General features: G+C 36.0%; 3 protein-coding genes across 3 annotated transcripts in view; 2 read left to right on the plus strand and 1 right to left on the minus strand.

Annotated features, from left to right (window-relative positions):
• LOC131432856 (G-patch domain and KOW motifs-containing protein) overlaps positions 1 to 27421 on the minus strand; it is a 91088-nt gene that overhangs the window by 14771 nt on the left and 48896 nt on the right. The gene's annotated exons all lie outside the window — the stretch shown is intronic.
• On the plus strand, positions 1590 to 27182 carry LOC131432859 (uncharacterized). The gene is made up of 3 exons (XM_058599410.1): positions 1590 to 1758; positions 25817 to 26668; positions 26730 to 27182. The coding sequence occupies exons 2-3, from the start codon at positions 25871 to 25873 to the stop codon at positions 27147 to 27149; spliced, it is 1218 nt and encodes a 405-aa protein (XP_058455393.1). The 5' UTR covers positions 1590 to 1758; positions 25817 to 25870; the 3' UTR covers positions 27150 to 27182.
• On the plus strand, positions 4728 to 8033 carry LOC131432854 (uncharacterized). Its single transcript, XM_058599404.1, has 2 exons — positions 4728 to 7115; positions 7175 to 8033. Exons 1-2 carry the CDS (start codon positions 6024 to 6026, stop codon positions 7589 to 7591), a joined length of 1509 nt encoding a protein of 502 aa, XP_058455387.1. The 5' UTR covers positions 4728 to 6023; the 3' UTR covers positions 7592 to 8033.

The following is a 27421-nucleotide window of genomic DNA, read 5'->3' on the forward strand; positions in this document are numbered from 1 at the left end:
AAGGCAACTGGGAACATGTAGGAGTTCAAAATAATTGGGCCCAAGCGTCCAAAAAAAAGCGATGCAACACCCGGAACTTGATGAAGGGCGTTCGATCAAAAGTTCGAAAATTCGTAAAGGAATAACTTAAATTTCATCCGGTTTTCATTATGCTCAAGTTTAACCTCGTACAAGCTAATTTTCGATACACTCCTTATGTAGATTGGATTCCCGATTTGCCAAGAGTAGTGTAGTCTCATTTTTTTCTATTTTTACTTCATTCCTATGTAATTACGATCAATCAATTCTTGGATCCATCTTATCCCATCGTATTTCTAGCTTAGAACGAATCCTACACCTCATACCTACTCAAATCTCCAACTGCACGACCCGTACGTTAGAGAATTATGAGTCTTCGTCTTTCCTTAATGTAAGTAAAACATTAAAATTTCCTTTTCTCCCTATTATATATTCTTCCTCGCGAACAATGGCGATAGGGACAGCTGAAGTATTACTTTTGGAATGTTCTGTTTAAGTTGTAATGGTATCAATTCCCAATACTAATTCCCAAGCAACTCTCAAAGCATGCTGATTCAGTGTTGAAGCCAAATCTAACCCAGTTCCAACCCTAACTGTTGTCAAATCTATACATTTGACAGCAGTTCTGGTCAAAGCCACCTTTTATAAAAAATCGTATAAATTTACGTCTTACGGGAGCGTCGTAATTCACTTCTGCATGTAAAGATAAGTCATATATTTAACGTTACAGTTAATTTAGCTGAATTTTAAAAGCTTCAAGCAAAAATGCTATAAGAGTACACTCTAATTTCGTTTTTCATCTTATGACAGTGTTTCGTTACCATTCTTGTATTCTTTAGTGCGGAATTACAGCAACCCACGACCCCGTCATTTGAGTTGAATTTGGCTCTTGTTTCACATGAAGTGGAAACCTCTCAGCGTAGTACCTGATAATTCACAATGTCTCTCGATGCGTTGATTCGACATGATTCTTTGTGGTAGTATAGATGACAATCATTCAATTAAAAATAGGTCACCAAGAAAATGGCACCGATAACACGATATTGTCTAGTCCATCGTTTGCGTGATTGGTTTATTGACCCGAGCAAATGGTTTTCCTCGGTACTATTAATTTTATCCAAAAGGTCAAACATAAACTATTAGATGAGGTGAAGGTAGTCTTCCAATTGTGGAACATACTGCTATTTAAAAAAACTCAATGACAAATCAGTCACTTTTCCGCGACGAGAATAATGCTGAGAAATAATAATTTACCTTAGAAAGAAATGCTGAGTTATTTCAATAGAAAAAAGATCGAACCAAGGAAACAAAGCAAACGTTGAAACATCGTGAGCGTAGCAAAAAGATTGGTTACACTAGGGATGGTCATATTCAATATTTCAAAAATGTAAATCACTTCCAAGATAGGGCGTACCTAAAACTCTGAACTCAAATCAAAAACACTCATTTCCTTCGGAGCAGAAAGTTTGAGCAATCCAATCCAAGTAATTGTGCACAAGCAAGTGTAATAATCATCTTCGAGCCTGATTGCGAGACTCCAAGTGCATAGAGTCGATCAGTATCACTTAGAACATTGAAACCGACGGTAGATAGCGAACTCGTTTATGGTTGGCAAACAATAAACGTGTCGCGCATAGTTTCTTTACAATTCACACATCTGCTATAGTGATTAGCAGTGAAGATTCCGCTCAGTGTGGAGTGAAATTGAGGATTGTGGCACAGCAGAACGGAATCGCATAGGTATAGTAAACAATCATAATCAGCAGCGGACTGTGATTTCTTTGTGTGACCCATTCGTTAGTGTTATGAATGAACTGATTAGTGTTGTAGTTTTTTTTTACTCGTGAAAGATTATATTAAAATGAAAACAAAACGAAGATCTATACTAACCCTGTAGGTTTTAAGTTTACGGGTTTCGTATATTGGCTCATTATTACTAGTAGGTACCTAAATGATAGTATTATTTGGTTTTGAGTTCTTAATCAAACAGCTCAACATAAACTGTTATGCAATGATGTATCTAAGACGATACGTACAAAAAACGTAGTGACATGTTTTGACGATCGTCTAATAAGATCTGAATTTTTTTCTTTAATATTATTCTCGAGTCCAGAACCGGAAGTTGGATCCCGCTAAAACTAAGACTCTTCATTTGAATCTTGTTTTGTGCAAACCAATTTCAGTTTTTTTTTCGATAAAATCGAGTAAAATTATATTTGAATCCTGTAAAACGGAACCGGAAGTTGGATGAATATAAAATTCATGAAAACAAATATAAATTTCATTTTCGAGAAAAGATTTTTGTTACAAACATCCATTTCTGCACATACACACAGACATTCTGCGGTCTCTGAGCCGAATTGTTCTAGCATGTTTTTGCAGGAGAGACCGGGGTAGGTTGGCCGAGTTGTGCTTTCGGAATTTCTGTATTTATTCGGATAGGGCTGTTCCGATAAATGGTTTCCGCTGTCACGAAGACACAACCCTTGAGCACATATGCGATTTTTCATATTTGAAGGGGAAATCAGCGAAAAAATATTAACAATCAAATACGGAAAGGAACATCGGCCAACCAACTCAAGGGCTAGGGTAGTTTGGCCGAGTTTGGTAAAATATGTGAAACACATCAGGTGCATCAATAAAAAAAAGTTTAGCAGTGATAAATCATTTTGTATGAAGTAGGTACGTAAAAAACTCCACTCTTAATTTTTTAATCTTTTTAATCATTATGAAATCAAGTTCCAAAGAGTTCCCCCTAAATGGTTAGATGGCAGATCGCACCTAAAAGACAAGTAAAAAGTATGTTTATTCGCACTTCAGTCCACGGGAGCATGGTTTTACTGTTCTGAAAGTTTTTCTAGGCGTACGTTTCATCTTCCTGTACCACACAACCAAACTTTGTTAGCATCATGATGTGCAGCTTCCGCAAACGTACTCTAACTGACTAGTTTAGCTTATCGCTACTATTTGTAGTCACCACTTTATTGTGAGTCGATAGTCCGGATCATTTTTCGCTTGAATCACAGTTGTAGAAGGTACTCTCAGATTGTTTGCAACATCTCGAACGCCAAAGTCAAGATTCCGCTCCAGTTCGCTTTCACATCTCATCCAAGTCAATCGATAAAACAAAACCGCTTACATTCGGGACGAAAGAAACCAAGTACAGTATTGTGTAGTGAACAATAGAACGACCTCGAAATGAGTTGGATGCAATTCAATTATCAAAAGACAATAATGATGTGCATTATGTGGAGCACGAGAACATTAAGTACAACATTCCAGTATATATGGAAGATAGTGCTATAGAAGTGCGTGTGCATGATCTTCCCCCAAGCGTCATCGATCCTTATATTCACAAAACTATGTCCCAATACGGAGAGATTCTCTCTATCGAAAAAGAAAAGTGGAAGAACTTTTTCCCCTGTATTCTAAATGGCGTACGTTTGTTACGCATGCGCTTGATGAGACCTATACCTTCTTATGTAACTTTCGGTCAGGATAGAAGAATCCCGTGCAAATCACTTGTTACCTAAGACAATCAGATGGCCACATGTCAATATTGCCAAAAAGTTGTTCACTACGGTAAGCCATGTAATAAACTGGACAAGGAGACAACCACACCAAAGAACAACGGTGATTCCTTCACACCAACCTCAAGCAACCCCAGTACACCTGTGGCAGTCACCAACAACAGTGACGTATTCCCTTCAACGAAACCATGCAACGTATCCCCTATAGAACAAAGTATACCAGCTGCAGTTAACAGCTTACCATACAACCAACCAACAACTGCAAACAATGTACAACAAGGCGCATCTACAGCAACTAGCAACGAAATCAACAACAATATCACGGCAATGGATGACGAGACGAACCACGAATAACCTGCCCCTCAATCCTCGCAGGAGGGAAATGGAAGCTCCTCTCCCCCTAGAAAAAGGGTGACAACGAGATCCAATACAAAAAATTTACAGGTTCTGGACACATGACTAAGTGAGAAGGGTATTACTATGCGAAAATTGGCGAAGCGGTTTGGAATTTATCATGCAATCATTAATCAGTTTGGGGAACACTATTCTTTGGATAAGCTACCAGGAAGAGGCAGAAAACCCGGTTCTTCCAACCCGAAACTGGACCAGAAAGTGGTATCTCTAATCATGAAGAACAAATCAATGTCAATACATGATTTTGCCAAAAAATCAGGAACGAGTGTCGAAATGATCCAACGTATCAAGAGGCGAAATCACCGGAAGACCTACAAGAAGCAGAAAATCTCGAAACAAAGTGTAGAACAGAAGAAGCGAGCAGCAACAAGGGTCCGGAAATTGTATTCGCAGTGTCCGGATGCATGCGTTTTTATGTGACAGGTCTCAATACTTTACTCTCGTCGTATGGGAGGATGTGTGCGATGCGGACAGGTCGATTCAAGTGGAGGAATTCGGTCGAAAGGTACTGGTACAGCAAGCAATATGTTCATGTGGTTTGAAGTCAACCATTTTTATACTACCAGAATTATAAATGCAGAAATCTATCGATCTGAGTGTCTCCAGAAGAAATTGCTGCCTCTTTATAAGAAGCATAGTACAGGTTGACAGCTCTTGAAAAATCATTTTGTTTTTTTCTTATAGTAAAACATTTCAAGAATATTCTGCGAAATTTACAATCTTTGCTTATCTCATACTGCTAAGAGGCAAGAGCTCGGCGCACAGGCCTAAAATTTCTGCTTTTTTTGACTTTGAAACTTCACAAAACATTCTTGAAATGTTTCAATATAACAAAATACAAAAGAAAATATATGATTTTTTGAATATTTTAGACCCTATGGGGTCGCTAGAGTAATAAATTGTTTCCTCCGATTTTATAGATAAAAATTTTAAGCAGGTTTTGAAAGTCCGTGTCCATCGTCATTCAAAAACTACTGTCCCATTTTTTTTTCAAATTCTGCACACACTTTCTACATGTAAAATATCATACTCAAACGTTTTCATTTTCGCTGTTTGGGGAGGTTTTACAGCTACACAATGGCGGATTTTTTCGTGTAAAACGGTAGTTTTAACTTTACACAACCACCAATAATTAACTTCTGATTAGTCTGCGCTGGGATACAGTAGACACTGCAAATCATGATTTTTAAGAAGCATTCTCAAAAATACCTTTTCACCGACTACTTTCTCGATATTTTTTCACGAAAAAATACAAAATGTAAAACGTTTGAATTTATTTTGTTGAATGATAGTTTTGAAAAAAAAAAACCTGATCCCTTACCCTACCCCTACCCTTAATGCATTCTCGGTAGCCTCCTACCCAGAGCAATAAACACATGATAATATTATTAGGGCATTTACTAACGAGCTATTCCTGTGATGAATGTGGGAAACGGCCCTTTTCCGTGCCATCAAAATAAGAAAATATGTGAATCACGACAAGAAATTCTCCTTGTAAATTTAAAGCAAAAACGTACACACTAACTATAACCATTGTTGTGTTGTTCTAAGTTCATAGTTAGAACAATCACAATCATTTTATTATTTATGCGAATATATTGCACAGGACAATCGACAACTCACTCTAGCTAAGGCTTTTAATATACAATAAAACTAATATACTTAATAATACTAATGATACAGTACTTAAGGCCCTATCCGATTAGCAGAAAAAAGACTCGAAACAGGCTTTCGCTTTTAATGAAAACTACGGTAAAATGTTATGATCTGTGTTAGCGAGGAAAAACCATTTTATTTCATAAATGGGAATCACTATCAGATTGTATCAGTTTTTTGTTTGTGTTGTCGTTACATTAGAGAAGATAAACAATCGAATTTCATGGAAATTGCATTCGTCAAGAATTTGGCCGATTGCTATCGACGTAAATGAGATTCGCTTACGATAAGATACCGAAATCATGGTATTATCGTAGATTAAGATTTGAGAAGTTACTTCGCGCAGCAGTCAGATTTCAGTCGTGTGATAACCGTGCCATTTGTCAGTAAGCTTCTGGTTGAACGATGTCTGAAATAAGTCCAACTCCCATAATGGCGATGGAGCCTACTTCGATGGTTTCATCGGAAGTTCATCAGCCGGAGTGGGATACTCCGGATGCTACTAGTGGTTCATTTGAACTCGTCCATCACAGTAACGTTCCATCGGCTACGGGATCATTCGTACTAACCGAAGAAGCACCGATTGTCAGCACGGAACACGGGGATGGGTCCTTTGTGCTGAAGGAAGAGGTTCCGATCGTAACGAACACCGGAAACGATGGATCTTTCGTACTGAAAGAGGAAGTTCCAATTGTGAATACGAACTATACGGTAGTCCCCGCTTTTGTCGAAGAATGTGTAGCTAGCATTGCTCCTCAAGAAGGATTCACTCCTGACGAATTTGCGGTAGTGCTTGACAGGAATTCGGATTGCGCCGGATTGATTGGCGAAATTCATAAAGCTACCATACTGGAAGGAAGTCGAGAGTTGCATTTACTCTGCAAGATTCCTCCTCTGGATCCAGTTCGGAGATTGCAGTTCAACTCTGTCAATCTATTCGCAAGGGAAATTGATTTATATGCCAACCTGCTACCGACTATGTTCGAATTTCAACGGCAAAAAGGCGTAACTGAGGATCTGAACACTGGATTTTTCAATGTTCCGAGGTGTTTTCTGACCCGTTTTGATGCAGGTGGCGAAGAAGCATTGATTTTGATGGAAGACTTACGCGACCGAGATTTTGCCATGTGGAACAAGCTGGAGTCAATCAACTATGAACATGCTCGGCTCCTGATGATTCAGTTGGGACGATTCCATGCTCTGTCATTTGCGATGAAGGACCAGCGACCAGATTTATTCGAGGCTTGCAAAGTTCCTGATGAAATGCTGCCGGCAATGCGTGAGAACGAACAGTTGATGGGAATGTTTGCAACTGCTTTGGACGCTGCAATTTCGATTCTAGATACGGCAGATGAAAAAGCTTGCTGGAAAATGAACGGACTAAGGAACGATTTCTTCGGTGTTCTACAGTCATGTTTGGATGTAGAACGGGCAGAACCGTATGCTGTGCTGAATCATGGCGATTGTTGGGTTAATAATCTTCTGTTCCGGTACCAGGTGAGCAATGATTAGCAACGATAAAAAAACAATTTTTTCTACTAGTGAAAGTCTTCTAGGATGGCGTTCCTGGAGAGGTGGTTCTTTTAGACTGGCAACTGGCACGCTATGGATCACCGGCACTGGATTTGCTATACTTTTTGTTCTGCTGTACCGATTCAAGCTTTCGCGAAAAGCACTACGATGAAATGGTTCGAATCTACCACACAGCTTTGAAGGACCTGCTAGAGGAACTGGGAAGTGAAGCAGTTGATGTATTTCCATTCACGGCATTATTGAGACAGTTGAAAACGTTCGGAAAGTTCGCAATCATTTTGACGGCAGTGGATGTTCCAATTCTTTGCACCGATCCTACCGATGTTCAAAGCCATGGCGATGCAGCGGTTGCGTTTACTGCTTCTGCGGACGCCCAGCAGCGGTACGCTGACCGCATGGGTGGAGTGATAAGGGATGCGATAAAGTATGGATATTTGTAGACAGTCGATACCGGATGAAGCATAATTAAACAGCTATCTTATCAATCGAAGGTTTAGGATTTTAAATATTTTTCGACGAACAAAATATTATGTAATAAATTGTCAAACAAAAAAAAACTGAACTCCATTAGTTTCAGAAAGCGAAAGGTTTACAAAACAGAAAGAATATGAATATATTCTCAGCGGAAGATGTTTCATAATTTAAATTATTAATTTAAAAGTATTCGCTAGTATTTTGACAGCAAAGGGATTCAATGACGAAATAACTTCTACTCTTTTTTCAAACACCACATTTGGTGTTTTTCTTGTAGGAAATGAAATGTTGGTCATGCAGACTAAACAACAGATCGCTTAGAGATGGTCGGGAAAACATTCTTTCAAACTCGAACCCGATTTGTACCCGATCGAAAATAAAAAAACTTTTACCAGTACCCGAGAATAATTTTTCTTACTAACTTGAATCCGATCCGTACCCGATAAAAAAATAAAAGTCTTTACCCATACCCGACCCGAACCCGAAAAAAGTTCCGAAACCCAACCAATTTTTTAATCTGAACCTGACTCGTACCCGTTGAAAATGAAAAATATCGGCACCCGTACCCGACCCGAACCCGACAAATACCCATCGGGAACAAATACACAAAATCCGACCATCTATAACAACGCTTAGCTGTTTCTTGAACAGGTATTTCTTCGGTTAGAGTTTTCGTAACAGATCCACTTTTCATACTCAGTTACAATTAGATGCAAGAACTGTTTCATACGGTAACCAAATTTCTTTACTTTCGGTAAATTTCCACGCTTTGAAGTCAATGCGAAGAAGCTTGTCACTCCTAACGAATTCGCAAATTATTGTTCCGTTTGAAAAACATGTCGACAGTCCCACAACAAAAGCGCGTAACTGCAAATGACAGTTTCTCTTTGTTTACTTTTTCTTTCACGTTTTACCGGATTGTTTTTTTATTTGACGCCTTACTCTTCGCAAAACTTTCAAGTTAAAACTACAAGCTTTCGATTTATATTGGAGACGCTCAAGAAGTTGTTGTAATGGCTCCGTAATAATCGAAAGAGAAAGTAAACAAAGAGAGGCTCCCATTTGCAGTTAGGCCCTTTTGTCGTGGTACTGTCGATATTTTTCATTTTTCAACTGTTTTGGTGATTCCAATATGAGTGTGATCATGACAGCAGCAGTGTGGAAAATGAAAACGATAAATAATCAAAAGTTGAAATAGATGGGTTAAAGCCCCCAAAATCATTAGAGTAAATTCAGCAGCTAGACGTTCTATATGGAAGATCTATAATAGAGCAGAAACTGGAACAAATGTATCCCCAGCAAACAGTTCTAGTTTTATTTATTCGAATAGTGCTTCTGTCAAATTTAAAACTGGTCTACGATGCTGTTCTATTTTTTGTATAAACACGAGTAAAACACAGCTGGGGCTGCCAGTTTTTCTTGTTATAAAATTCAGATTTAAATTTTGTAACTGACATAAATAATGCATCTAGAACTAGAACACTACTGAATATGCCCTTACCCAGAGATGGCATTTCACCAGAGTGATATACGCTAGAGTCAGATTTTTGCCACACCGAGGATGCAAAAAACGAAGCACCGCACAAAGAGGAAAGCGCACTTCTTCTCAGTGTCGAATAGACAGCATTTGAGTGTGTGCTTGTGGTTAAAGCAGCTAGCGCGAGTGAAACACATTCTCTTCGCATGAATCGCTCACACGCGCTCTCGTCTAAAACACCCAAGTGACCACTGGCGCGTGATGATGAGCGAACACTTCTGTGAACTTCAATTAATAGAGTAGATCTGGCCTTGCTATGAAAAATTTGCAAGGAAAACCGAAAATTTTACGATAAATTGTTTTATTTTGCTGATTTTGCGTGTCCACGCTTCATCTACGAAAACCATACAGCAGAGTGCTCACCGGCGTGTACACCTCTGTGAAAGTACCTCCAGCTCTGTGAAAGTACCTCCACCTCAGAGAATTTATTAGCTAATGCTCTAGCACTTTGGTGCGATTCAGTGGAAGAGGTAAAAGGAAATAAACAAACGCACTCATGATGCGTGCACACTTTATACCGCTGACAGACATGTGATTTCCGTACAATGATTTCTGTACAACGCTGTACGCGTACAACGATGGGGTGACAGACATGTTTTGCGCCTAGAAAGAATATACAGTGGAACGAAACAACTCAAACTTAGCTTGATTCCCCAGCTCCGATGATCGATAATATAGAAACCAAAAATTGTTGTGTATTCGTAGTAACTAATTTATAACAGATTTTATCAATGCCTCTCTGAATTATTAAACTAATTTTGTGTGTGAGTGTTCTTCGGATGACAGTTTTACTCATATCAAATTTTAAGGTACATTTAGACAAGGTTGTTTCTGGGATACAGGATTTTTACCTTCATTATTTAAATGTAAATAGCATTAGGGAAAACTTGAAGTCCATAATTTTGATGTTCTACCGAAACATTCACTAACATTAAAAAAAAAGGAGGAAGTATGAAAGACTCTTAGAACTAAATTTCGGACCACTAGCACTATTTTGTATGCAATGAAGCTGATTTCTACCAAAAAGGTGATGAATCACCAAATTTTGTTTGTAAATCATGCCGACTTTGCAAAATCCGCAAAAATTTCAAGTTGTTCAGTAATAATTCCTTATTTACCCGCATATTCACAATGAAAAAAAGAGCTCATATACTTTTAACATTTAGCCTCAAAATAGTAAATAAATCTGAGATATTCTCAGTATGTAACCAATAAAAACGGCATGGCACATGCATATTCCAAAAAAATGATTTCAACGAAACAGTTTATTCACTACTAAATTTTTATAAAAAGGATTATGGTTTTCATAAAGCTGATTTTAAAACCTTCTTGAATTTGAAATCATTCCTAAATAGATTTGACATAGGATTGATGCTTCATTTTGCTTCATAATGCTTATGTAAAATGGTCTACTAGGCTGGAATATAATCTCATAATGGGTTTATTATGATTTTGGGTAGTTTAAAGTTGTGACAACACAATTAGTTTATTGATGTATTGGATATTTATCGTTAATTATTACCACATGTGCATTCAAAATATGAATCATTATGTGTTCTAAATGCATTTCAACAATAAATTTACTTGTTATTGAATAGAAAACAATAACTCAATAGTGCTGATTTTATGTACAAATATTGTTTTCTTTATTTGTATTCAAAAACTTCACCAAATTTATGATCGTTTCTTGGTTTGACTGCTTTTTGAAAATAAGCTACAACGTTGATAAAATGATAAGTTTTATACTGCTGGTTAACATTTTTCATAGATTTTTTCAAAATAAAACAAAGGTTGTTTATTATTTGATACTCTGAAGAAGGAAATATTGTTTCGTGAGTTCACCATCGCTCGTCAATGGCGCTGATAGCAGTAAACAGTGATGTGATTTTGCACAGTACAACGATAAATGACCGTAGTACGGATATCACCGTTGTATCATAATGCTCGCGTGATACCACCGTGATTTAGGGTGACAGACATGTGATTTCACGGTGTACAGTGATTCCGAAATCACATGTCTGTCATAAGTATTACACAACAGTGGTGTATAAATGTGAAAGAGAAGAGCTCTCGTTGAAGTTGTCAGTGCGAGGGGAGAAATTTTGCTTGCTCTTCGTCACACAGAGGAGATAGACATCTCTGCCCTTACCTTCTGTTGTAGTTTTCTTCAATTGAACAATCCAATCAGCGTGGTCACCACCAGATAGCGTTATGGTGATTGTTTTGACATATCCCATGTATTTAGAAAAATTTTGGACGATTTTTTACTTGAGTTTGAAGGAATGCAGATTGCAAAATCTTACAAATATGGGTAAGAAAAACGATTATTCACGTGTTGTCATCAAACATATGATTTCAAAATGTCCTATACTCTTGACAATCTAGGATGAAATTTGAAATTTTCAGTTCACATACAGATTTGATTTAGATTATAAAACATGAATAAATAGACTAGTCATAAAACTTTTGATCATAATTTATTAATTAATCTCAAAATCCAACCCAAAAAACAAAGAATATCCCCGATATGAAAACAGTACCCAACCTCACTTCTTCGAATTTGGTATTTCATGTTACGATTTCTCCATAAATATCAATCAAACATACCACGGAAAGTTACTGAATCATTAATGATCGATTTTTTTACCAAATTTCCACACGTTTTTGTATGTTTGTATTCGATTTATAAGAAAAAATAATAAAAACCCTGCATTTTGTTCGAATCTTTAAGCAAAATCTGAAAATTATCACCATCGCTTAGTTCAAAGCTCGCCACTCGGGCAGCGCTGCGATCGCAAAAGAGTTGGTTGGATTCTTCAATTGGAAGCAGCAAAGTTAACTGAGAGTGCGATCGTAGCAGGCGTGCGCGTTGTCGCAGTGATGTTTTCTAAACATCACTCGCATTTGTTTGACCGATGTTTTAGTGAACTGAGTTTATCTAGTGCGGTTTTATTGTTAACTATTGAAGCACTTTGTATAGAATATTCATTTGTTGTAATATGTTCTATTGCTTCGAATTGTATTATGCTTGGACTATGCCATGCCTATAGGTTAAAAATGTCGAAAGCATTATTGCTTATATAATTTCGTGCGCGAAACTTTAAAATTTGCAAGTGTCCATTACTGATAATTTACCTCCCAAAAGTAAGCGATTTCGATCGACCAAAGCGCCATCTGCACACCATTGTCGACGTTCTCAGATTTGAACTTCGAGTAGGAAATTATTAATTGACTGGTGTTTTATAATATAAAACATCGTGTTAGACTAAATTAGATGAATCCTTCAGATTGTAAATTCAACAATCAATAAGGATCGTTTTTTCTCTCTGGTTAATCGAAAAACTACACTCTTAAAAATAATGAAATTTACGCTTAAGGGGTTACACCCCTGTACAATTTTCGAAAAATCTAATTTTTTTTCATTGCAAAAGGTCATGTATGATCTTTAAAATAATATTCCAAGGGATGAAAAGCGGGAAAAATTTCTAGACGTCTTAATTTCGAGTATGAGATACGATCTTACAGCACCAAAAACTTTAAACGCGTTTATCTCAGAACCACGTTTTTTGAGCTGGCCGGAAACATAAGTCAAATAAATCTTGACCAATCGATTCAAAAATTTTACAGAATTTTCTAAATAGTTATCTCCACCGAGGTACGTAGGGATTTTTGAAAATTGTGAATAGATTTTTTATGAACAATTTTGTGATGAAAAAATGCGGTGTGATTTTCAAAGGGCTGCCATTTTACAGAAAATCAATGAATTATACAAACCCTACTAACCTCTATGAACACTGTAATATGAAATTAGAAAATGTTTTGTTTTTTGTTCTAGATCGAAAATTGCGGAAACTGAATTTCCGGTCGTCAAAATGCAGCACTTTCGCGGAAATGCCGCCAAGCCGCCATTTTGTTTTTCAATTTTAAAAACTGATCATTTTTTTGTACTTAAATATACATATTAAAAAGATTACTCTATTTTTTGGATCCCAAAATAATGCCCCACAAAAGTCCTTCTCTTTTTTTTTCTACAGTGGTGTAACCCCTTAACGTAAATTCAAACATGCTGTAATTTCTTCGGTGATGACACAACATTACATCTTCTAACATGTAAAAATAAATTCTGCGTCCGTTTCGATGTAAAATTCAGCTAAATCAACTGAAAAGTATGACTTGTCTTTACATGGTTTCAATTGTGAGTGTAAATGAATATAGAGATGTAAATTTTTTTAAATGTTTTTAAGCTAGACACCTGCAGTCTGTTATCGTGTCATATTTCACTAGAACCTAGGTGAATAAAGTTGAACTGCGAGGAATATCCATATATTATTGTTTTGGTTAGGAAATGGATATCGTCAAAGCTTCGAAAAGCGTATTGAGTGGTTGTTTGATTAATGGTAATCGAGTGATATCTTACTAGTATTACGGTTATTTATTTGAAAAATGAACACGAATGATTACATGAATAAATTAGTTGCGGCACTTCGGATAGACGGCTGTCCGTAGTTTTACAAGTATCAGAAAGTTGACGTTTCAAGCATCGTATTTTTTCAGATAATACATATCAATACAAAACACGAATAAATTTCAACGCATTTTTGGTAGTCAGCTACCCAGAGCAAAAACACAAGATATTCGAAAATTTACTAACCAACAATTCCCTCCTTTCGGTATATGTGGGAATGCAGAGGAATTCTTAGTTTCTAGTAGCAGTAGATTCAAGTGTAATAAGCGTTTTACTTCAGTTTGCTTTCACTTGGATGAGATCCAAGTCAGTCGATAAAACGAAATCGCTTACGGCAGAAACCAAGTACAATTGTGTAGCGAACAATAGAACAATTCGAAATGAGTGAACCAACTGAACAAAAGCCACTAAGAACTTGAAAGTTTACTTAAGTAACAGAGTGAATTCCTTCACACCAACCCCTGTGACATCTGTGGCAACCGTGAACAACAATGAAACATTCTCCTCGACGAAATCATCAGCATCCCACGAAGAACAAGGTACGCTAACTACAGCTAACAACGCCTTGGCTAAAAGTAGCGACGATTCCGCCAACAATAGTACCACCGAACCAATGGACAGGAGCGAACCACTGCTTTCCCTCAGGCCTTATGCACGCGCGCTCTTTATTTTGCGCTGAGACAAATAAATTCTCATTCTCATAATGCTTATGACAGACATGTGATATCGGTATCACTGTACACCATGAAATCACATGTCTGTCACCCTGAATCACGGTGGTATCACGCGAGCATCATGATACAACGGTGATTTCCGTACTACGGTCATTCATCGTTGTACTGCGCAAAATCACATCACTGTTTACTGCTACCAGCGCCAATGGCGAGCGATGGTGAACTCATGAAACAATATTTCCTTATTCTGAGCATCAAATAATAAACAACCATCGTCATAATTTGAAAAAAATCTCGGTAAAATGCTAACAAGCAGCATAAAACTTATATATTTGTAGCATATTTTCAAAAAGCAGTCAAATCAAGAAATATTCATTAATTTGGTGAAGTTTTGAAATACAAATAAGGAAAACAATTTATTCATATTTGTACAAAAAATAGGCACTATTGAGTAATTGTTTTCTATTCAATAACAAGTAAGATTATTGTTGAAATTGATTTAAAAACATAATGATTCATATTTTGAATGCACATGTGGTAATAATAAACGATAAATATCCAATACATGAATAAACCAATTGTGTAATCATCCTGTTTATTGATGACGTATCGAAATTCCATTTATAACATTGGTCCCCTATATTCACTTCTGGAAACTCTAAATCTTCTTATTACTTCGTCTTGTGTTATCGGGTTGAATGCCGTTCGATGAAAAAAAAACTTGTTTTTAAATTGTTTAGAAAGAGTCTTATTTTGGGTATGAATAGAGAGAACAGCGAATCATGTCTTTCAGTGTGAGTAAATTGAAGCAGAACACGTACCAAGTTACATATTCAATTTAAGAAATACTTGTAATAGTTTTCAGTGTTACTTCATAAATATACACGGAACCACCGAAATTAGCTCTGCGCCTAATTCGTATTACTGTTTTTGAATTAGTTGATTTTAACAACAAAATTTCCAAAATAACTATAAAATTAGTTAAAATTTAGAATTTACTGTGCTGAAAAAAACTCTTATTTTTAGAGAAAGTGTTTAGTTGGCGAATATTCTGGACACAAACCAGCAATATTTCAATCCAACACGAAATTCTCATTGACAACTAATTTCGTTATCAAAATCAGAAACTTTGATTCTATTTATCTATCACCGTCATTACTGAAGGACAGCAGTGTCAAAGCAAAACAATCCATCAAAAAGCTAAAAGGGACAGACTTGTTGAAACTGCTCGCAAATTGTTTAGATGTTTTTCGCATGTGTTACGATATATCCCTATATAATTTTCTAAACCGATATGTAAAAATGACGTAAACTGTTAGTGGAGAGTGTATTTATTCAGAATTTGTGCGCAGTTAAAGCGATTGTGGGTAATAATGTTTTTACGCGAAACAGTGAAGTGAGTTTCGAATGTTGCACTCTAACTGTACACGTCAAATGATGTTTTTTTGTATCTTCTCATTCCGGGCTACGCAGTCCGGTGTACTACTTGTATTCGGTTTTTGTTTTCCGAGTGCTTAAAGTTTTCAGTGAGAGAGTCGATTTTGCGAAGTCGAATGAAGAAAACAGCGATTTAGAAGTAAAATTTTCAAAAAGAAGTTTCTGTTTCGCTTATGTCTTTTTCTCCAATACAACATCGTATTTATACCTGCAAATATAGAAAAGATAACCGCGACTGAAATTTTTTTCGGTAGTAGTGTGCCATCTAGTGGCTAGTAGTCATTACGGTGTTAACGAGCGCCATATAGCTGCTAATTGCAGAAACCAATTCAACCATTTTTGTTGGTTGAAAACAACATTTTAATTCTCTAATTCAACTAAAAAATTAGTTGAATGGATATGAAGCGTGCCTTAGCTAAGAAATGACAGCACGTTTGATTGGTGAATTCAACTAAAAAAATAGCCATTTCAACAAATATTTTATTATTATTAAGAGAATTAGAATTAAGAAATCTAAATTAGCAAAAGTAAGATTTTTTTAGTTGTCTCAAAAAATAACTAACTAAAATCAGAAAATCAACTAATTTTTTCGCCAAAATGCTAATTTCGGTCTTTCCGTGTAGCATAACAACTTTAAACTTCTCAAAATACTAATAAAACGATTAACATATTATGTTCCAGTGTAGTAGACCGTTTTTCATACGATTTCTGAAGCACTTTGCTATTATATAATAGCATCAAACCTATGTCAAATCTATTTCGGAATGATTTAAAATTCAATGTTTTAAATTCAGTTTTATGATAAACATAATCCCTTTTATGAAAATTTCGTGATGAATAAACTGTTACGTTGACAGAATTTTCTGAAATATGTGAATGCCGTTTCTGATGATTACATACTAATAATATCTTATATTTATTTACTATTTTGAGACTCAATCTTAATAGTTTATGAGCTCTTATTTTTATCGTGAATATGCGGGTGAAAAAGGAATTATGACTGAACACCTTGAAATATATGCGGATTTGGCAAAAGTGGATAAGATTTACAAACAAAATTTAGTGATTCATCACCATTTTGGTAGAAATCAGCGTCGTTGCAAAAAATAGTGCTCGTGTTCCGAAAATTAGTTCTAAAAGCCTTTCATATTTCCTCCATTCTATATTTATATTTTTTTTTTATTTTTATCAGTGAATGTTACGGTAGAACAACAAAATTATGAACATATCATTTTCTCTAATTCTAATTACATTTAAACAATGAAGGAACAAATCCTGTATCCCAGCACAAACGTGTCAAAAATGTACCTTAAAATCATAAAATTTGATATGAGTGATACTGTCATCCAATGAACAATCACACACAAATAGTTTAATAGCTAAGACAGAGAGACAACATTATATCTGTCATAAATTAGTTGCTAGTAATAATCTTCAAACCACAAAAATTTTTGGTTTCTATATTATCGATCATCGGAGCTGGGAAATTAAGCTAAATTTTGAGTTTTTTCGTTTCACAGTACATTCATTCTGTGCGCAAAACATGTCTGTCACCTCATCGTTGTACGCGTACAACGTTGTACAGAAATCATTGTACGGAAATCACATGTCTGTCAGCGGTATAATACCGCTGACAGACATGTGATACTCGTACAATGATTTCTGTGCAACGCTGTACGCGTACAACGATGAGGTGACAGACATGTTTTGCGCATAGAATGAATATACAGTGAAACGAAGCAACTCAAAACATTGCTTAATTTCCCAGCTCCGATGACCGATAATATCGAAACCAATAATTTTTGTGGTTTGAAGTGTATTGCTAGTAACTGATTTATGACAGATATAATCAATGCCTCTCTGAATTTAAACTAATTTTGTGTATGAGCGTTCTTGGGATGACAATTTCACCCATATCAAATTTTATGGTTTTAAGGTACATTTTTGACACGTTTGTTCTGGGATACATGATTTTTACCTTCACTATTTAAATGTAATTAGCATTAGGGAAAATTTGATGTTCACAATTTTGATGTTCTACCGTAAAACCAAATAAAAATAGAAAATGGAGGAAGTATGAAAGGCTTTCAGAACTAATTTTCGGAACACTTTTTTTATGCAACGAAGCTGATTTGTACCGAAAAGGTGTTTGTTTGTTTGTAAATCATACCGACTTTTGCAAAATCCGCAAAAATTTCAAGTTGTTCAGTTATAATTCCTTTTTTACCCGCATATTTACAATAAAAATAAGAGCGCATAAACTTTTAACATAGAGCCTCAAAATAGTAAATAAATCTAAGATATTGTTATTATGTAATCAATAAAAACGGCATGGCACACACATATTCAAAAAAATGCTTTCAACGAAACATTTTATTCATTACGAAATTTTCCTAAAAAGGATTATCATAAAGCTGATTTTAAAACCTTCTTGAGTTTGAAATCATTCCGAATCATTTGACATAGGTTTGAAGCTTTGTTTTACTTCGTAACGCTTATGAAAAATGGTCTACTAGGTTGGAATATAATCTCATAATGGTTTTATCAGGATTTTGAGGAGTTTAAAGTTGTGACTATACAATTGGTTTATTGATGTTGTGTATATTTATAGTTTATTATTACCACATGTGCATTCAAAATATGAATCATTATGTGTTCTAAATCAATTTCAACAATAAATTTACATGTTATTGAATAGAAAACAATAACTCAATAGTGCTGATTTTATGTACAAATATGAATATATTGTTTTCCTTATTTGTATTTATGAACATTTCTTGGTTTGACTGCTTTTTGAAAATAAGCTACAACGTTGATAAAGTGTATAAGTTTTATGCTACTGGTTAGCATTTTACAGAGATTTTTTTTCAAAATAAAACAAATGTTGTTTATTATTTGATACTCTGAAGAAGGAAATATTGTTTCTTGAGTTCACCATCGCTCGTCAATGGCGCTGGTAGCAGTAAACAGTGATGTGATTTTGCACAGTACAACGATAAACGACCGTAGTACGGAAATCACCGTTGTATCATGATGCTCGCGTGATACCACCGTGATTTAGGGTGACAGACATGTGATTTCACGGTGTACAGTGATTTCGAAATCACATGTCTGTCATAAGCATAAGACAACCACGCGCATGCGACGTACTTTTGCCGCTCTCAAGAGAACTCTTTGGCACATTTACGTACCGCACCAGAAACTGATGCACGCTTCGTTGTAAAGTCTCATCGCATTCTGCCAAGAGCGAGGCTCAAGCGCTTTCGTCGCATTATGCTTATGACAGACATGTGATATCGGTATCACTGTACACCATGAAATCACATGTCTGTCACCCTGAATCACGGTGGTATCACGCGAGCATCATGATACAACGGTGATTTCCGTACTACGGTCATTCATCGTTGTACAGCGCAAAATCACATCACTGTTTACTGCTACCAGCGCCATTGGCGAGCGATGGTGAACTCATGAAACACTATTTCCTTCTTCTGCTCATCAAATAATAAACAATCATCGTCATATTTTGAAAAAAAAAATCTCGGTGAAATGCTAAAAGCAGCATAAAACTTATATACTTTGTAGCATATTTTCAAAAAGCAGTCAAGCCAAGAAATATTCATTAATTAGGTGAAGTTTTGAAATACAAATAGAGAAAACAATTTATTCATATTTGTACAAAAAATCAGCACTATTGAGTAATTGTTTTCTATTCAATAACAAGTAAGATTATTGTTGAAATGGGCTTAAAAACATAATGATTCATATGTTGAATGCACATGTGGTAATAATAAACGATAAATATCCAATACATGAATAAACCAATTGTGTAATCATCCTGTTTCTTGATGACCTATCGAAATTCCATTTATAACATTGGTCCCCTATATTCACTTCTGGAAACTCTAAATCTTCTTATTACTTCGTCTTGTGTCATCGGGTTGAATGCCGTTCGATGGAAAGAAAACTTGTTTTTAAATTGTTTAGAAAGAGTCTTATTTTGGGGTATGAATAGAGAGAACATCGAATCATGTTTTTCAGTGTGAGTAATTTGAAGCAGAAAACATACCAAGTTACATATTCAATTCAAGAAATACTTGTAATAGTTTTCAGTGTTACTTCATAAATATAGCATAACAACTTTAAACTTCTCAAAATCCTAATAAAACCATTATCAGATTATATTCCAGTGTAGTAGACCGTTTTTCATGAGATTTCTGTAGCACTTTGCTGTTATATAATAGCATCAAACCTATGTCAAATCTATTTCGGAATGATTTAAAATTCGAGAAGGTTTTAAATTCAGTTTTATGATGAACATAATCCTTTTTATGAAAATTTCGTGATGAATAAACTGTTACGTTGACAGAATTTTTCTGAAATATGTGTGTGCCATGCCGTTTCTGATGGTTACATAATATCTTAGATTTATTTACTATTTTGAGACTCAATCTTAATAGTTTATGCGCTCTTATTTTTATCCTGAATATGCGGGTGAAAAAGGAATTATGACTGAACACCTTGAAATTCATTCAGATTTGGCAAAAGTCGGTAAGATTTACAAACAAAATTAAGTGATTCATCACCATTTTGGTAGAAATCAGCGTCGTTGCAAAAAAAATAGTACTCGTGTACCGAAAATTAGTTCTAAAAGCCTTTCATATTTCCTCCATTCTATATTTATATTTGTTTTTTATTTTTATCAGTAAATGTTACGGTAGAACATCAAAATTATGAACATCTAATTTTCTCTAATACTAATTACATTTAAACAATGATATGAGTGATACTGTCATCCAATGAACACTTACACACAAATAGTTTAATAGCTAAGACAGAGCGACAAGATTATATCTGTCATAAATTAGTTGCTAGTAATAATCTTCAAACCACAAAAATTTTTGGTTTCAATATTATCGATCATCGGAGCTGGGAAATTAAGCTAAATTTTGAGTTTTTTCGTTTCACACTACATTCATTCTGTGCGCAAAACATGTCTGTCACCTCATCGTTGTAGGCGTACAACGTTGTACAGAAATCATTGTACGGAAATCACATGTCTGTCAGCGGTATTAGATAGCGCGGCGCGCTCGCTTCATGCGATCTACGAGTGGTTTGTACGTTATTTTCATCCTCTTCATCTCTTCCTTTAGGATAGGACACAAGTCGCACGAACCGCTCTAGGCACGAACAAATAATAATAACAGCAGCTTTTACTGTGGCTCACATAGCACACAAGCTGCGCTCATAAAAAATCTCGTGCGCTGTCTCTTGAGACCAAAGCGCACGAGTCGCGCGCAGAAGAAAATGCGATGCTCTGAAATTTCAAGCAGCACATCCCGTTTCTATGTGCCCGCTACGCGTCTCTTACTTGCTTTTGGTTTGCTCTTTGAGTCGGTGCTCACGCTCACAGGATAAATATGCGACACACACATTTTCGGTGCGCTCTCGCTGTCGCATTTTTGCACGCATGAGCATTCGGAAGGCCTGCTTTCCCTTCATTTACTGAATAGCAAGAAAACGCCTCTCCTTGATTGTTCCAAATAAACACCCCCAAATCTAGCGATTTAAAAAGTTTGAGAACCTATGCGGTATACCAAACAGGCGAAATTTTGGAACAACAAAACGGTTTGAAGATCCATTCATTCATTTTTTTTTTATTTTTTGAATCGGAGCCGGCATCTCCAAGAAATTTAAGCGGATAGATAGATCCCAAACACAGACATTCGCAGACATTTTCTGATTTCGTCGAGTAGAGTTGAATGGTATATAACACCAGGGATGTTCGAGGCTCCAATTAACAGTATGTTTTTAATTTCCTCTATATTCTTGTTATTGAGCTAGGCAAGAAGTTAACTATATTGAAGTTTCTGGTCACTGGACCTTTAACCAACAGTCTAAAAAATTTATCTTTATTATATAGGTTTTGACATGCGCATAGAAATTTAAAAGAGGATGAAGATATTAAAAATTAGATGCATATTTATACTGATTTTACAAGCATTAGAAAAGAACAAAAATAAAATTAATGGGTAAGTCGTGAAAGGTTTCACGCAGCCCACCTGAGCTTGATTCCCAACCCCGCACATAGGGTCAGAAGGTCTTTCTGGCCCGAAGAGGCGAATGACCTGAAGGTTAAAACCTCTATAATCGAAACAAAAACAAAAAAAAAACAAATAAAATTTTCCGTCGGTACAATCTTTTATAACTTTAAACAGCAACGATCTGGAAAGTTTGGACAATTTGTGTAGCTTTTTTTACAATCAGCACTAAAGTTTGCCTTCGAATCGTCAGTGTGTTAGCAGATTGTGTTAAACTGCTAGCGCAACTTAGCAGTTCAGTATTAGTTGCTAAGCAGATGTGAAGTGAAATCACTACAATAACCAGGACATCAAATTGAATCGTTTGGAATTGACATGGTTTGATCAAGTAAAACACCTAAGTTTAACAGCTGATAACAATCTCACTTTCAAGTATAACATAGAAGGAATGCAGACGGAGAGTAAATAAATATTTATATCCTATTTTATATATTTATATATTTTTCAACCTACGAGGAAGAAAATCGCATGTAATGTCACACGCGCCATTCACATTACATGTAGGTTTATTATTTTCTCTATAAAATAACCCGAATTTCGGAAGCAAATGATGTCCTAATGGTGATGGCCAAATCATGTACATAATAAACCGGCAAACGACCATAATTAGGTTAAAAAGCAAAGTCGTGGCATTACATTCCTTTTGTGGAATTTGGCCTTTCTGTTTCAACAGACTTCGCAGCCGATTCTCAGTGTACAGAATCATTGCATGGCTAGTACTATGGATCCTACTGACACTTAGAATCCTTCCAGGTCGGGGCTCGAACATACGACAACTGGCTTGAAAGACCAGCGTTCTATGCATTGAACCGCCAACCCGGGATTAATTAGGTTAAAGTCGTATCTAAATAAACGATATACAAGAATAATAATAAAAATGTACATAATAGGGCTGAAAAGTCACCATCACCTTAAATCTTAACCGTGTAACATGGATTTGTACTCCAATGAACAGTGGACATTAAAAAAAACCTTTTTTTATCCACCTAGTGGTGTAATGATGCCTTTCTCATATTACTTATATTTTCAAATATATCACTAGAAGATTCAGCGAGGAAATTTTTTTTTCAATCTTGCATAAAATAAGAAATTTTGTTTGGGTATAAACTAACATTACACCACCTTTTCAATATGTGAACAGTTATGTCATGTTATTAAGAATTGTTCTTGATTTTGCATCGTCGCACTGACTGATTAAACACACTTTACCCTACAGTTCTGGAACCAGAAGTCGGATTCGGAAGAAATTAAACAGCAACCTAAGAAATTAAACAGCAACCTAAGTGTACTTTTATAGAAAAGTTTCGTTATCATGATCTTGTGATAATAACAAGTAGGTACAAATAGAATAAAAGAAGTAGTAATTTACATTTTTTCATCTGAACATTTTAAATTTTAATGTGACAACCTTGCCCGCTATATAAATTTGAACAAAGCACGATGCGAACGGAGCAAAGCCGCACGTACTAGTTTTGCATCGTCATTTTGAATGACGATTTAAATGTTTTGACACTCATCGCCCTATAATTTCGGAACTGGAAGTCGGATCTTGATGAAATTGCACAGTATATTGAAGGACAATGAAAGCTTCAATTTGAATCATGATTCGTGAAAATCGGCTTAACCGTTGCTGAGAAATCGAAGTGAGTTCCGTTTTTGGAAATACACTATTATCGATGCTTTCGGAAGCGGTAACCGAGGACTAGTAGTCCCAAAGTAGTTTTATATATTCAATAACTAACAAGATTTACCAACCAGATGAATTTAACAGTAAGTTTGATAAAAATTTGCACCTCGTTTCGCTATCGCTTGTGGAAAAATAGTCATGAAATTGAAAATTTTCGCTTTTCGCATTGGATCCAAATGAAACTCAGGAACTTTGTATGGGACCACACACACACACAACGGCGAAACGTGAAACAAATGAAAGATGTCTTGTGAATACCGATAAATAAATATTTTCTCATACAAGGAAATACATCACAATCTATGCCTGCAGTTTCAAAGCATTTTGTACAGAGCTTTCTTAGTTCCTTCCGAAAGTGAAAGTGGAAATCTCAGTTCGATGGGAAAATTATAAACGGTATGATGGCACAGCACCATTGCCAGGGCTTCGGCCATGGTACAACAAATTGTCATATAGGCATATACTGGGGTCTTTTTTTACGCGGTTTTTTATGCGGTTTCTTTTTACGCGGATTTTCGAAGTAACGCGGTTTTTTTACGCGGATTTTTAAAGTTAAACGATTTTTTTTCAAGATATGGTATAATCTTCTAAGACATGAGACTTAAAAAAAGATTTTTTCTACGCTGATTTCCGAAGTTATGCGGTCTCAAATTCTCTAATTCCCGAAATCGATATAAAAAAAATTTTTTTGAGATTGGACGTTTCATGCATTTCTAAGACATTTGGCATCAAAAAAATTTTTTTCTTTAGTTTTGCGTTTTTTTACGCGGATTTCCGAAATTACGCGTTTTTTCTGGTGGTTTTTGTTTACGCGGTACGTATCCCCCGCGTAAAAAGAGACCTCAGTGTACGCTGTTTTAATTGCGGTAATTCGCTTGGAAACACATCTGTTCAATGAACGGTACCCTCAAATGATTCTGTGATGGTGATGGAAACCATAAAACCTAATATAAACAATGCCCTATCACAAACTTTTTTACATTATAAAGCATCATTCAAAGAATATTTAGTTAAATTTCCGTATATTAATATTGAAAAATATAACGGTAATAGAGCATTCTCCAAAACCTAAAATCAAATATGTTCTTAAATTTACTTAAAGTACGATTTATGAGTTCCCCCTCCGTCGTTCTCAAGTTATTATTTTGATTTTCAAACAGTTCGTGGAATATTTAAGAAAAAAACGCGATCTTACGCTAAATTTTCCGCCAATTTTGAGGTAAAAAACTACCATAATATGAAAATGGAAAAAAATTCAAAAACGTAGGGAGAGGCATTTTATACCAAGAAAGTATGTTCCAAGTTTGAAAAGAATCGGTTCAGTAGATTTCGCAGGATCGTGTTCACGGACTTCGAAAAATTGGTTTTCAGAAAAACGGGTTTAATTTTTTTTTCTCAAAAAGTGCCAAAAAATAATATTTTAGGTATCTTCTACTGAATTATCGATCCCAGGTCGATGAAGTTTTTGAAATGTTAAATTACAAGAAAATGTTAAAAAAAAACGATTTTCTGAAACTGTTTATCCCTTACTCCCCTCTTAAAAATCGTTGGACGAGACATGCACAGATAAAAATATTTTGTGATTTTACATTTATTTTCATGCACATATTTGGAGCAGGAAATTGAATGGAAATTTACATTACAAAACGAAGCGGTTTGTAAATATACAGTCTTGTTCAATGGAAAAATAAATGAATTTTGATGTAATTTTACATCAATCATGGTTTTAAATCAGATTTTCGTTTCAACTGATGTCTGTTTTATAGTACTATCGGTTTACATGTCGTGTAAGATTCATCTTTTCTTTCTGTGTGGGGTGTTTGCGAAATTTCCAATGGAATGTTCAACATAGAATTTGTATGAGACACTAAGTTGTTACACTTTTACTGAACATCTCGCTCAAATGCAAAATTGGGGGAACGTGACATTTGAGCCAATTTGTTCTGATTCCTGCCACCCTGGGCTATGGAAGACACTAAGAAAAAAAAATCATTAAAGAATTCTTTCAGGTCTTTTCGCTCGAATATGCGACAACTAGCTTGTAAGACCGGAAGTCCCGGAAGTAGTGGTATATAAAACTACTGAACGGAAATAACATCACTATCTTAATATGAAAGGTATCCTTATAACAGTAGGTGGATTGAATAAGTTTTCGATTATTTTGTACTGCTTTAACACAATCAACTTGATATCAATAGGAGTGGCCATCACTTCAACCCAAACTGAGCTCTTCTAGTTCTGTGCAATTGAATAGATTAGATAAGTCTGCATTACTTTTTTCTTTTTGCAGAACTCAACTAACCTGCACTACTAGTCACATGCAAGACAGCAACGGCGACACAGAATGAGTGACACGAAACTGAATTTTCCCTCCTTCGTAGAAGAAACGGTTAACAAAGTAGCCCTGGAACTAGGCTTCACTCCGGGTCGGTACACGATCACGTACGAGGCTGGAAGTAGCTGCGATGGTTTAGTAGGTGAACTACATCAAGCTGTCATTACGGAAGATGCACGAACGGAGAGTCTGTTCTGTAAAATTCCACCCATGGATCCGGTAAGGCGCGATCAGTTTAATACGATGAAACTTTTCCAACGGGAGGTCATATTGTATGGAGAAGTTCTTCCGGCTATGTACAAATTTCAACGAGACAGAGGCGTATCGGAAGCGGAAGGATTTTTCAATACACCAAAATGCTACTCCACTTACTTGGATCTTGCCAAAGAAGAATCACTGATTCTGATGGAGAATTTAAGTATGAAGGAATTGCGTTCATGGGATAAACTAAAATCGGTAGATTTCGATCACGCTCGGGCGCTTATGATCCATCTGGCCCGATTCCATGGACTGTCTCTCGCATTGAAAGATCAACAACCAGCTGTATTTGAGAAAATTAAGCTACCTGATGTGCTGCTTCCATCCGTCAGTAACAGCCCGCAGTTAGTGGCAATGTTTGAAGCATCACTGGATAATGCTATCTCACTGTTAGGTGCAGAATACCATGAAGCGAAATCGAAAATGGAATTCTTAAAAGATAATTACTTGTCAATTGCGGAATGCTGTTTGGACGGGAAAAACGCAGAGCCGTATGCCGTGCTGAACCATGGCGATTGCTGGGTCAACAACATCATGTACGGATACAAGGTAAGAGGGTAAATCATTCACTGAAAAGAGCAATTTAACAACCGAATCAACATTTTCACAGAATGCACTACCTCATGAATTGGTTCTAATAGACTGGCAACTTGCCCGGTACGTATCACCCGCTCTAGACGTACTGTATTTCTTATTCTGCTGCACCGACGAGGCATTCCGGGAGCAACACTTTGACGAAATGTTACGAATTTATCATTCATCCATAAGCCAAATACTTCACAGATTAGGATCCGATCCCATCGAACTGTTTCCGTTCTCGGCATTACAGGATCAGTTGAAGAGGTTCGGACGGTTTGCCGTCATCATGGGTGCATTTGACATTCCAATACTTTGTACCGAACCGGCGGATATGCCAGCGCTAGATGGTGATCTGTCGGAAGCTTTTGCATCTTCTCCAGAAGCTCAGCAGCGTTACGCCACTCGAATGTTGGGTGTCATTCATGACGCGATAAGGTACGGTTATCTATAGTTAATCAAGCGAAATAAACATTATGATTATGAATGAGGTTGTATCACTTTCGGTATGTCACAGTGAACATTCCTTGAATGGTTATACGAAAGTGAGTTGGGGTTTGTCAGTTTCGCAATGGTATATTGAGTTTCTATAGATAATCAATCAGTGATTGCTTATCTATAGAAACTCATCTATGTGATCTTTCTTGCGTCCAAATCGATTTTGACAAATTCTGATTTTAGTAGAATTTAATCACAATCAACATACTTTCTGTATTAGATATTTAA

The sequence above is a fragment of the Malaya genurostris genome, chromosome 2 (assembly GCF_030247185.1).
Source record: "Malaya genurostris strain Urasoe2022 chromosome 2, Malgen_1.1, whole genome shotgun sequence".
Lineage (NCBI taxonomy): Eukaryota > Metazoa > Arthropoda > Insecta > Diptera > Culicidae > Malaya > Malaya genurostris.

Bases quoted from the DNA above. Each gene is read 5' to 3' on its own strand.
- LOC131432859 (XM_058599410.1), top strand. From the start codon at position 25,871: ATGAGTGACACGAAACTGAATTTTCCCTCCTTCGTAGAAGAAACGGTT. The intron at 26,669-26,729 runs GTAAGAGGGTAA...ACATTTTCACAG, and splicing joins ACATCATGTACGGATACAAG to AATGCACTACCTCATGAATT.
- LOC131432854 (XM_058599404.1), top strand. From the start codon at position 6,024: ATGTCTGAAATAAGTCCAACTCCCATAATGGCGATGGAGCCTACTTCG. The intron at 7,116-7,174 runs GTGAGCAATGAT...AAAGTCTTCTAG, and splicing joins ATCTTCTGTTCCGGTACCAG to GATGGCGTTCCTGGAGAGGT.